We start from the raw sequence: 13,484 nt of genomic DNA, 5'->3' as shown, positions 1-13,484 counted from the left end.
ATGGACTTGAGGGATGTGAAGCGCCGCGAGAGGAGGGAGTTGAGGCGCGGGGTGAAAAGGTTGGGGATACAGAGGGAAAAGGAAAAGAAAGAACGCGGCAAATGGGTTTTGTTTGGGGACTTTAGCGATGAAACCATGTTTTTGTCGCCAACTTAGCGACGAAAATGTATATTCGTTGCTAAATTAGCGAAGAAAAAAGGATATGTCACTAATTTAGTGACGAAAAATTTATTTCGTCGCTAAATTAGCGATAAATAAACAAATCCGTCGCTAATTTGAATATTTTTTGTTTTTATTCATATTCCATTAGCGACGAATAAACTTTCTGTCGCTAAATTAGCGACGAACCTATTTTTCGTGGCTAAATTGAATATTTTTATTTTTCATTTTTTTATATTATATTAGCGACAAATCACTCTTTCGTCTCTAATTTAGCGACGAATTCATTTTTTCGTCGCTAAATTAGCGACAAAAAAACGAATTCATCGCTAATTTGAATATTTCCTTTTATTTTTATTCATATTCAATTAGTGACAAAAATATTTCTTGCGCTAAATTAGCGACGAAAAATAATTTGTGCTAATTTGAATATTTCTTTATTTTATTCATATTCAATTAGTGACAAACATTTCTTTCATCGCTAATTTAGCGACAAACTTGATTTTTCATTGCTAATTTAGCGACTAATAATTTGTTTCGTGGCTAATTTAGTGACGAAATAGTTTATTTGTCACTATTCTTTTTTATTTTTATTCATACTCTATTAGCTACGATTTTTCTTTCGTCGCTAATTTACCGACGAAAAAAATGAATTCATCGCTAACTTGAATATTTTTTTTTTTTTATTTTTATTCATATTCTATTTTCATATATTTTCAATTTCTTAATTTATTCTATTTATTTAATTTGTTATTAAATATTTTCTTTCTATTTTTAGTTTTGAAAAAAAATAGAATTCAAAATAATTTGAATATGGAATTCTATCATATTGGAAATTTCGTCGCTAAATGAGCAACAAAAAATGGAAACAATCTAAAGCTTCTTAAAATTAGCAATGAATTATATTCTATAGAATTCAAAAGAATTCGCTAAATTAGTGACGAAACAATCTTCATCGGAAAAAGACCTCATCCTTGCCTCGGAAAAAAGATCTCATTCTCTAACGTTATCCATACTCCATCTCACCAAGGATAGAAATAGCAACATCGACCTCCCGAATGCCTTAAAAATAGATGTCACAATCTGAAACTTCTTAAAATGTATCGCCATCGACCATCAGCATAGAAATAGAAATGAGCACAAGCACCATCTTATTATCCAACAACATAGAAATCAACCAAGATAATTGGAAATAGAGAATGATTTGTAATTAGGGTCAATAGCAGCAATGTAATTGAGAATGATTTGTAATTGGGAGCAAAGTCCAGAAATTGTTTCAACCTAGTACAAAACTCATCGTCCAATCCTCAATGTTAAGGTAAGTTTTTATTATACATTCAAGCCCTATCTTTTTGCATTGTGCTTACATATGAATTAAAGATTTATAAAATATTAAAAATATCATATCTAATGTTTAATACTCTTAATTAAGACCATAAAATTCTAAAAATTAAACTTTGTATGTGACAAGACAATTACTTTGAAATTGAAAAAAAATAACCATGTTAAAAACACTTACCCAAGTATTTGCTTGAATTATTTATAGTAGAACGTGGTAATCTAATGAGAATTGCAAATTTCGTCATTAATTGTATAAATTAATGAGGAAAAGATGTTGGTGGACTTTACCGACAAAAAAAACATCTATAATTTAGCAACAAAAAGTCCCTTTCGTCGCAAATTTTGTGATGAAATGGATTTTCGTCACTAATTTAGCGATGAACTATTTTTTCATCACTAAATTACAAAAGTTGGTTTACCGATGAATCACTTTTTCGTCACTAAATTAGCGACGAATCACTTTTTCGTCGCTACTTTAGCGACGAAAAATTTTTTCGTCCCTAATTTCATCGCAAATTAGTGACGAATTTTTTTTCGTCGCTATTTTAGTCGCCAATTTAGCCACGAATATTTTTTCGTCGCTATTTTCGTCGCAAATTTAGCCACGAATATTTTTTCGTCGCTATTTTCGTCGCAAATTAGCGACGAATATAATTTCGTTGCTATTTTCGTTGCTAATTAGCGACGACTTTTTTCGTCCCTATTTTCGTCGCAAATAGCGACGAATTTTGTTTTCATCGCTATTTTCATCGCAAATTAGCTACGAATTTTTTTCATCGCTAATTTTCCGTGGCTAAATCCTCGTTTTTTTTGTAGTGTCAGTCCATCTGTCCAATTTTGATCGAAAATAGCTAATGTGCATGCCGGATGTTTTACGTAGGTATGAGTTGACGTAGACATTTTTTAAATATTATTTTTTAAAAAATTAATGTTTTCTTTTTTTCTTTTTCTTTTTTCACTTTGGCTTTGCCCAACGAGGGCCACCAGCAACCCTCGCCTAAGGCCTTCGGGGCCCCATCGGCTGCTGGTGAGGCGGCCCCCGCCTAGTGGCCAGCGAGGGTTGCCAGTGACCCTCGTCGCCCAAAGCCAAGGTGAAAAAAAAAAGGGAACAAAAATTAAAAAGTTATTATTTTAAAAATTATTATTTAAAAATGTCAACGTCGACGCTGGCTATGCCATGTAGGAAGTTCGGCGTCCATATCGGTGATTTTCACTCAAAATTGATCGGATGGACTGAATTAATACGAATGCAAAAATTTTATGACTAAATTAATTAAATTAAAATGTTTAAGACTGATACTTTTTCTATATTGAAAAATTCAATACTTGCTTTGACCATGCCATTGAACCCAAATTTTCTTTCCCGACTTCTGTTTTAAGTAGGGGTGAGCGGTTCCAGGTTCCTTACAAGTTCCACTTTGGAACTTTGAATCTACCCATCGGAACAGGTTTCTCATTTTTTGGAACCCGGAACCTACTCGTCACACCTTGGAACTTGAAACCTACCATGTTACAGGTTCTAGGGTCGGTTCCAGGGTACTCGAGAATCTGTCAATTTTTTTTTATTTTTTTTTATTTTTTCATTTTTAGGTAAGCAAAATGAGAGTGAACGCTATAACATCTAAGAGAAAGTAGAGGTAAGTGATTTTAGGTTCTATATAAGTTACATTTAGAACCCGAAACCAATCCATTGGAACACGTTTATCATTTTTTGGAATCTGAAACTTAAAAAATTGTTTGGCTCTAAATTACACACTCATCATCGGATGCCATAGAACATTGTATGATTGTGCAAAAATATATATCAAGAAAAATATAAAAATTTATTTCAAAATCTTGGGTCCAGGTTCTAAGTAGTGGAACACCGAAACCTACCCGTTGGAACAGGTTCCTCAATTTTTGAAATCAGAAACCTACTTTACATACCTTGGAACCTGGAACCGGAGCGAATCCTACGGGTTCTAGTTCCAGGTTCTCGATTCTACCCTGGAACCATGCTCACCCCTAGTTTTAAGGCATTGTTTCTCTTTTGGTTTGGGGATAATGAGAAGATATGTTGGTTTTTCCTTAAATGCCGATATAAGTCACGCTTTGAGGGGGTTTTTTTTTTTTTTTTTGGGCCGGGCGGGAGGGTGGGGGTGGGGGATGGATTTGGAATGGACGCCTGTGGAAGAGAGAAGGAGAACTAGGAGTTTCCAACCACTCTTTTGTTTTGCGGGTCACAAATGCGAATATTACGAAAAATCCTAAACTGATACATTTGTGATAAATTTATCTTAAACTATTTTTTTGTAGCAAAAAACTCCAAAATGGTACACCCGTGATAAATTTATCAAACTATTTTTTTTATCACGAAAAATTTCAAATTGATATACATATAATAAATTTACCTTAAACTATTTTATTAACCACCAAAAATCCTAAGCGAGTACATCTGCAATAAATTTACCCCGAAACTAATTTTTTTACCACCAAAAATCTTAAGTTGGTATACCTATGATAAATTTATCTCGAAACTATTTTGTTTTTACTATAAAAAATCCCAAACTGGTAAACGTATAACAAATTTATCCTCAATTAGTTTCTATTAAATTGAGTTAATACCACGAAAAATCTCAAATCAATGCACTTGTGACAAGATGGTAAAAACCCCAAATGGGTATATCTGTCAATTACAATGTATCATCTAACTTAGTAATTCAATGGTAAAATTTAATGAAAACTAATAAAGGGTAAATTTATTACAAGTATATCGGTTTGGGGTAAATTTATCGCATGTGCACTAAATTTAGGGTTTTTGGTGGTCAAAAAAATATTTTGGGACAAATTTATCACAAATGTACTAGTTTGGAAATTTTTGCAGCAATAAAAATAATTGGGGGGTAAATTTATCATATGTGTATCAATTAGATTTTTGTGGTACTAGCCCTTTTTTAATAGCCGAGTTTGCATATCCGTGGTGTTTATAATTCGTAATATACCACTCGGAGGTATCATTAGAAGAAGTCCCGTCGAACCAAGAATGGAGGAAAATGTTGGCCATCCAAAACTATAGCACTTGACGAGAGAACTATAATTATAAAAATAGAATCAATCTCGACAAGATGAGAATCGAAAATTATGATGAAAAAAAAAAACTTTAGACAGATTACAGCACCCAAACGAGAGATTTGCGCTAGCTAGGTTGACTTTGGAATCAAAAATAAATTCAGATATTTCCACTAATCTCATGCTAACGCAGGTGTCAAAGTTGAATGTTACCGAATTCGATTAGACTAAACTGGACGCAATGGAATCGTACAAAAGTTACAATAGTGTGTTCCGAGCCCTTTGAGCATCTAACTAATTCGCATTATAGCACTAATTTTCCGGTCCCCGCGAACTCGAAAAAAATGCGCAAGGTTTCGTGATATTATAGTGCTTGTTATGACAAGAACATATCAAAATTAGAAGTTAAAATGTAAGACGGGCTAAGTCATATGGGCTGGTCGTACGTGGGTCTCTAGTCAAAGCCCATCGTTGACTCAGTTAGCGGGCTGGATTCAACGCGAGTGGAGAAGACGAGATTACAAGAGTGCCCAATGCCAATGTATCTAAATACCAGTTAGGTAAATCTCCAATTTTTTTAGCGGAAAATAAATAATCTGAAGAATATTTTTATAATAATAATTGATTGTATCGCTTACAAAAATAAATAAATAAAAAATATTTGCGTCGTCCATGAAAATCTGCAGAAAAATTGTTGTTGAAAATGAAGACGTTTTTCATTGGTTAGTTATTTCAAGTGATACAAGTGATTAATTCGAGAAATATGTTTTCCAAATCACTCATTTTTTGGGAAACTAATGGAACCTAAGGGTGCATATGGTTCGCTAAAAACTAAAGATTTTAAAAATATTTTTCATTCACGCTTGAAAATAGTGGGTTATGAATTGTTTTCGATAATGAAAATAATTTTCGTTGATTATTTCTTTTCTAAAGGATACAAACCATTTCCGAATTTTTCCGTGAAACAAAACGCGCACTAAATGAGCTAAAGGCTCTGTTTGTTTTGTTGAAAACGAATGATTTGGAGAGCATTTGCTTAGATATTTCACTCATATCACTTGAAATAATTGGTTGATGAAGAATATTTTCCTTATTGATTGAAAATAATTTATGTCTAAACCTTTTTGTGGACAACGATAATATTTATTATTTTTTTTCTATGCGATACAGGTGAATATTTTCAGGTAGATGTTTTTGAGATCATTCAATTTTCGTGAAACAAATATATCCTAATATCCTATTTACTTCCCCTTAGTTTACAAACAAATTTCGAACGTATTACAAGCGTAAAATCTTCTGAATGCATTGTATTAACTCGGTCTAGGATGTATTTCCACGTGTCAAAAATCTGGATTGCGAACCCGTCTCAATTCATATTTATCATATCGCAAAACATTACGTTTTTCCTTTATTAAAATAAGCTAAAAATGATGTATTTTACATTCATATGTGTTATTAACCCGAAATTAGGCTGTTGACCTAAAACAATAATTTTCAGTGACTTGGATATATATATATATATATATATATATATATATATGTATATATATATTTTTGGTAAGGATGCTTCTCCACTGACTTAAAACAATGCCATTATTAGTAAATTACCTAATTGATCATAACTTTCCTTTGGCATACCGCGTATGTAATTGATCTCAACAATAGTAATTTATTGTGATAATATTTCGAAAGGTATTCAACATGATCAATTCAGTATTAAACTTTTTAATTTTACCCTAAAATCTCATGACGGTTTGTCAATGTAGTCCTTCCAATCAATTTGACCTAGAAATGCTTACGTGGATACCCAGCTAGCGCTAGCCAACCACCCTATATGACATGGTCGGCGTTGATATGGATAATCTTTACAATTTATTTTTTTGAAAATTTCTTTTTTTCCTTCATAGGATTTCCTAGCAGAAATTACAAAAAGTCATCCACGTTAGTGCTGGTTGTTCCATGTATGATGACCGATCTTGACTGGCCCCGTAAGCGTTTTCTCGTCAAAATTGACCGGAAGAGATACATTGACAAATTGACAAAAGATTTAGAGCCAAATTTGTAAAATTGAAAAGTTTATAGCCAAATTAACTGCAGAGTAATAAGTTTAGGACTCTTTGGACAAATTTCCCGCAAGTTACGGGTAAAATGATCTTTCATATCTTTTCTTTAGAGGGCGGAATTTTTCTTTGAAGTGTGTAAGTTCTCAGGATCTTATGATTCATAATATTTTTTCACATGGATAGTAACATCTAAGTTAATAATAACATTTATTGCGTCATTGTTAGCTAGTAAGATATCCAGAAGTTTTTTAAAAAGAAAAAGTCCAGAAGTTCTCCATTTTTACAGAAATTAAAACAAAAAACAACGGAAGCATCTCACTCTGTCAGAGTTCAAGAAAATATTTTTCGAATTTTTCAGGGGTTCTGTTCACGGAAGACAAATGAGTTGAGAAAAATATTTTTCTTACATGGAAAAAGCACATTCAAAAGTAGGAAAATATTTTCCTCGTCTTTCCTTCCTTCTCTCTTTCACATTTCCTTTCTTTTTAATTATTTTTATTCTTTTTAAGTTTTGAATTTTTTATTTTATTAATTTTTTTCTTTTTCTCTTTTCTTTTTCTTCCCCCTTCTTCTTTGGGCCGGGCCTCGCCGTGGCCGGCGATCGACAAAAGAGGGGGAAATTAAAAAAAGATAAAAAAAAAGAGAGAGAATAAAATAATAAAAGAAAAGAGAGTAAAATAAAAATTAGAATTTTAAAAATAAATAAAAAGAAAATAGAAAACAAAAAAATTAATATCATTAAAAGGAGTTCATATCTGATTTTTTATATTGAAAACGAAAAATATTTTCCAGGTTATTTTCAAATTTCAGCCGAACACCGGAAAATATTGTCATTTTCTTGAAAAATGACTTTCCGAAAAGTATTTTCTAGAAACACCTCATTTTTCGCGAAACAAGTGGAGCAAAAAAGCCTAACTGGAAATTTGTTTCAAAAGACATCTATATATATAAACTTTTTTTTTTTATAGTCGAAACAGAAATCTATTTGAAAGGTCAATGTGGATAGTGGATAAAAAATGTAGGAGAATGAGACTTTGTTAATAAATGTCTCCGAGACACTTGAAAGTAATAAATTTATTAGTAAAGTGTCTCGGAGATATTTATTTTCAAGTGTCTCGGAGACATTTATTAACGAAGTCTCGTTCTCCTAAATAATCCGATTATCGATACTTTCTTGCGATTGACTCATGCACATAAGAACATCAGTATTGCTCATTAGTCTTTTTTCCCTCTTTGGTCTGCATAAGTCCACTTACAATGCCAATTACAAGGGAGGAGAGCCTTTTAGTCAAATGGGCTTTTTTAGTTTTTACCACCTAATCTACTAATTAGTTGGCCTCTGTTGGGGAATGGACCATTCGGATTTCTTCATGTCAAGATCTGGGGAGGAAGCATAAACGACCAAGCTATTCAGATTCCACAGCGTAAAGTCTCCATTCAGTCCCGTGCGCCGACGTAGTTGACCGTCTCCGCGCTCCCTAAGGCTTCCGCCGGCGAAGCCAAGGTGACCGTCGACGACTTCGGTCAAGGCATGCGTGACGCTATAGCTCCGGCGGTGGACCCATACAGACGGTCAGTTTTCTGGCTGCAATCCTTGGTGTTGTTCCATTTTTGTTACCATCTGATGTAAGTGGACAAAATTATGGCGAGCTTTCTGCAAATTCCAGAGTGCTCCTCCCTAAACGATACGCCTTGGTCTTTCTTCTTCTGTTTTCTTGTTAATAGAAAAAGCAAGTCAAAGTCAAAGTCAAAGTCACAGTCAAAGTCGTGTTCTCTTTCAATCAAAACACCTGCCTAAGTGGAGATCACGGGGGTGGATGGGTTTTCTTGTTTGAGCGCTCCTCAGGTAATCAATGGCTCCTCGCTCTTCTCTTCTCTACCCCTTTTCCTGCTTTGATTGCTCCATTTTGGTCTGATGAGTTGTATGGGATTTTTCCTTCCTTTTTTCTTTTTTTTGTTCTGTTCGAATGTAGCCCCGAGTTGAGTTTTGAGAGACATTTCTGCAATTCCCAGATTTGGGATTTCGTATTCCTCTTCTCCTGAGGCTCTGCTCCATCAATCTCTTTTACTGCCTCTGTATTGCTGCAATACTCTCGAGATGAAAAGAAGAGAATCCACTGGCCCAGAAGATCCGATGTACGGGGCGTCTTCCTCATCGACCTCTCCACATGTAGGTGATTCTGACTGCAGAGCCAAAAAGCCAAAAGGAAATGAGCAGGAAGTATTCTTGAGCTTCAGAGGGGAAGACGCGCAAAGGCTTCACTGATCATCTCTATAATAGCCTTGCCAGTGCGGGAATTTATGTGTTCAGAGACGACAACGAGCTCCGTGTTGGTGAGAAGATTGGTCCGGAGCTTCTCTGCAGTATTACGCAGTCCAAGATCTCCATCCCAATTATCTCGGAGAACTATGCTTCCAGCAGATGGTGCCTTCGCGAGCTGGCTCAGATGTTGAAGTGCAAGAGAAGCAGTGGGCAAATAGTGCTGCCCATATTTTACAAAGTGAAACCCTGCCAGTTGCGACGTCTTACGGGGAGTTTGGGAGATGCTATCAATGCACATATAGAGAATTTGGATGAAACGGTTGTAAAGGAATGGGAAGAGGCGCTTGAAGAAGTCAGTTCCTTGAAAGGATGGGTATCGGACAATGTTGATAATGGGTGCATTATTCTCAACCAAAACTTTGTTAAGTTTCTTAGAACTAGATCTAGAGTATAAATATTGCCATCCTATACTGAACCTCATTATTATTTGGCAGGCATGAAGGGACATTAGTTAAAATTGTTGTCAGAAAAGTTGCGAGCGAGTTAAAATGGCTCTTTCGGCTAATTGTTCCAAACCAGTTGGTGGGAATCGATGATCGTGCGGAAGAGGTAATGAGCTTGATAGATCCTAAATCCAATGATACAAGGATTGTCGGGATTTATGGAATGGGCGGCATTGGTAAGACTACTCTTGCAAAGGTGTTATACAACAAACTCTCCGGTGATTTTGAGTGTCTTAGCTTTGTGGCAAATATTCGAGAAATATCTTGGCGCAAAGGTATAGAAAGCCTACAAAAGCAGCTCATTTACGATATACTGAGAAGTCCACATGATGTGTCGACTGTGGACGAGGGAATTGGTGTCATCAAATGTCGTTTTACAAGTAAGAAAGTCCTAATTCTTCTTGATGATGTTGATGACAAGACTCACTTGAATGCTTTGGTCGGAGATGGTAGTTGGTTTAAAGCTGGAAGTATAGTCATCATCACAACTAGAAACAAGAGCATTCTTGATGAGGCTGGTGTAGGCTACATGTACCAACTCAACGAGTTGTCTTTAAAGCAATCATTGATTTTATTTAGTAGACATGCATTTCGGAAGGATTCTCCCGAGATTGATTATCAGCTTATCTCTCGTGATGTCGTATCTACTACCGGAGGGCTTCCATTAGCCCTTGAAGTCATAGGTTCATTCTTATGTGGAAAGACAAAAAAAGTATGGAAAGATACCTCAAATAAATTAAAGAAAGTGCCCGATAAGAAAGTGCAAGAGACTTTGAGGATAAGTTATGAAGCATTAGATCTTGAGGTGCAACAGATATTCTTGGACATTGCATGTGTCTTTATTGGATCATCCAAACAAAATCCAACTTACATGTGGGATTCCTGTGATTTTTTCCCAGAGAGTGGGATTGAAGTATTGTGTGTTATGTCCCCGATTAAAATTGACAAAGACGGCAAGCTGATGATGCACGATCAACCGAGAGACTTCGGAAGGGAAATTGTCCGCCTAGAAAATCAAAAGGAGCCTCAAGGCCGTAGTAGATTGTGGATTCATGAGGAAGCCATAGACGTGCTTGAGAGCAACAAGGTATGAATTTTCTCTACTTGTCTTAGTCGGTGAATGTGAGTCCATCTTCTCTTTCTTGTTTGAGATAAAAATTATAGTTAGTTCCGGGTCTCCAAAACTTGCTGCTTCTACTGACAAAAGAGCTCCTTCATTTAATTGCTGTTGTTAAAAATTATTGTTAGTCCCGAGTCTCCAAAATTTGCTGCTTCTACCGACAAAAGAGCTCCTTCATTTAATTGCTGTTCTTGCCTGATTCGGGGACATGATTAAGGAGCAATTTCTTGGTTACTGATGATGTGGGTGTATTTATATGTATTTACCTTGTAATATTGTGATGAGGACACTCTTTTGGTAATTTCAATGCAACAACAAAACTACAAAAACGTAATGTTTGACAGAGCACTTTCGGAGGAAACATGACATCTATAAATTGTTGGGGCCAATGCTTTTCCACGTATCCGTATGATGCAAGTGTTTGATTTTTGAACTCTTCTTTTGATTTCTCGTGAGCCCTTTTCTTTCCTTTTTTATTTTACTGAGTATTGACTTCTCTTATGAGTTGTTTTCTCCGATAAATGAGATTTCTGTTTTGTGACCATTAGCTATAGTGATTCTGTATTTTTCAGGCTGGGTTAAGTACATGTAGTCCCCAAGCATTATTGTTTGTGCGATTTAGTCCTCCCTCTGTATTTTTTGCTCAATGTGGTCCTTTATCTTTCACAGCTTGTGCAATCAAGTCCTTTGCCGACAAGTCTCCCCTTAGTTAACAATTTGTTTTTGGCTTTCATATTTGCTTATGTTATATGCGCAACTGTGTAATATAACCCTAAATATATATTATTTCATTTTATAGACTTTTCGTAATCGGGGATGAATTTCTTTCTATGAATTTGCTTTTTTTCTTTTTTTTTGTGGCGATTGACAATGGACAATTTTGCTAATAATCCCCTAATAATTAGGCTATCATGCTCTAATATTGATTCCTAGATCGTGCAATTCTTATTGAGCATCTTAGTTAGCAAAGACTTCGTTAATTTTTATATCATCATGGGCTATCATGTTGCGCGATATTTCTACCTGTTGAACCTTTAGCGAGCATTTGTAGCACATATCTAGTACATTTATATCGTTTATTTGTTGATTATGAGTTATCATGTTATCTAATTTTTTATTTAATTATTTATTAGTATCATTTACTTATGAAATACGTAGTAGTGTTTTCTCATAATGACTATCCATACAACTTTTCAATCGTAACAGTCATCACTTATTATACATTTGGTTGTACCCATTATTGACATATATGTAGTCATGTAGTATAACCCTCTAAAGATATATTATTTTTCCTTTTGTGATGGACAACTTTATTATATTCACTTATTTGTAAAGCATGTTGATTAATTTTTTTTTTTTGATGAATATCATTTAGTCACAATGGGTATCCATACACCTTTTCAACTATAATAGTCGTCACTTGTTATATAGAATCAACACGACAATGAAAAGATAGCATCAAATGTCTGTAGATTAGAGCAGTAAAAATCATTGATATAACATTTGCTATAAAACACGTCCATACTTTTTCAGCTTACATTCTCGTTGTGATTTTGATATGAGAAGTGCAAACAAGGGGGATTCTACAATTGGAATTCTTTGATGGCAAGTTTGCTGGATGTATTCAGACCGTAAGAGAAGAGTGATGTTGTTTCACGTATAAAGGATATGAGTTAGGGTTGTGCTGTTTCACATATAAAGGGCATGAATTTTGCTAGATATATTGAAATGGGGTGTGCATAAAGAGAGGCCTCAATTGTAATTTCAAAAGGATGCAATTTCTGGGAATTCTTCTTCTTTTTTTTTTTTGGTCAGAATTTTCTGGGAATTGAAAAGGTGCAAATTGAGAAGGGCATAGTTAGAAAAGGAGAAGTTCGGAAACACCCTTGCGAGCTTCACATTTTTACATAAATTAGATAAATATTTGTCAAGCACAACCTGTCATTTAAGGAAGCTGAAAGTGAGAAGCCTACACCATTATAGTATGACAACCTATTGAATTTAGTCCAACTTGTCTTAAATATAGTTGGTTTCATCTCATCATTCAAAACTTACGGTCCACAATGCTTTCTAATTGCAGGGCACTAGTAAGATTGAGGCCCTTCGTCTGGACAAATGTGGTTGTAGAAGAAGCTACACGGGTGAACTATTTAAAGAACTCGACCGGTTGAGGTTCCTTCAAGTGAACGCCGCGAATCTCGTTGGAGATTTCCTGAACTTGCTTCCTCAATTAAGATGGCTTCAATGGGAGGAGTGTCCCTTGGATTTCGCGGCGGCCAACTTCCATCCAAAGAAATTAGTCGTGCTTGATCCGTCGTGGAGTGGGATTTCGGAGGACTGGGGAGGATGGGGTCCAGTTAAGGTAAGATGTAGCAGAGAAGGCATATCTCTTGTTGATAATCATGTGTTGTTGAGAGTCCAATCTCACCAAGTTCTCCTTTTCTCCTTTCTTTTTCTCGGAGAGGTTTAATATCCTTACTCGGATTAAGGATTTTTCTCTAGGAATTTGTAGGCACTTAAATGTACGATAAGCTTCTCTCCTTAATATGTTAACAAACAATCATGCTTAACACTAGACATACTGAGAATTAAAAACTTGTTTTAACTGTATTAATTGCAATCTTTTAGAAATATAACTACAATATTTGTGCCCATCTTGAGTTTTTTTAATCCGAATGGTTTGTGGCTTCTAAGTGAATCTCTCCTGATGCATGTCTTTATAGCAATTCTTGTTACATCTGTAAACACTAATATTTGAAAATAAGTGCATTGCTTCATAATGGTTTTTGTGAGGGCGAATTATATGTTAGTTTTGTAAGTGCTAGCCGGTTGATATTTAGCCAAATTGGAAGATATGCCTAATTCAAGAAGAAAATATAGTTAGCAGTTGTATGTCCCTAACATTCTTTTTGCAGCGTATGCTGAAAAATTATTTCTAAGTTGGTTAGTTATAAAAAAAAATTATTTCTATGTTGGTGAGGTAGCCA

The 13,484-nt window shown here is 34.9% G+C and overlaps 1 protein-coding gene across 1 annotated transcript; it reads left to right on the top strand.

Moving 5' to 3' along the window:
- Positions 1 to 12,967, top strand: LOC115731447 (disease resistance protein L6-like). The gene is made up of 5 exons (XM_048271358.1): positions 1 to 105; positions 8,337 to 8,457; positions 8,850 to 9,270; positions 9,369 to 10,464; positions 12,578 to 12,967. Exons 1-5 carry the CDS (start codon positions 1 to 3, stop codon positions 12,965 to 12,967), a joined length of 2,133 nt encoding a protein of 710 aa, XP_048127315.1.
- The last annotated feature ends 517 nt before the right edge of the window (positions 12,968 to 13,484 follow it).

Source organism: Rhodamnia argentea, chromosome 10 (assembly GCF_020921035.1).
Source record: "Rhodamnia argentea isolate NSW1041297 chromosome 10, ASM2092103v1, whole genome shotgun sequence".
NCBI classification, from domain to species: Eukaryota; Viridiplantae; Streptophyta; class Magnoliopsida; order Myrtales; family Myrtaceae; genus Rhodamnia; species Rhodamnia argentea.
This window is presented reverse-complemented; position numbering and strand designations above follow the sequence as displayed.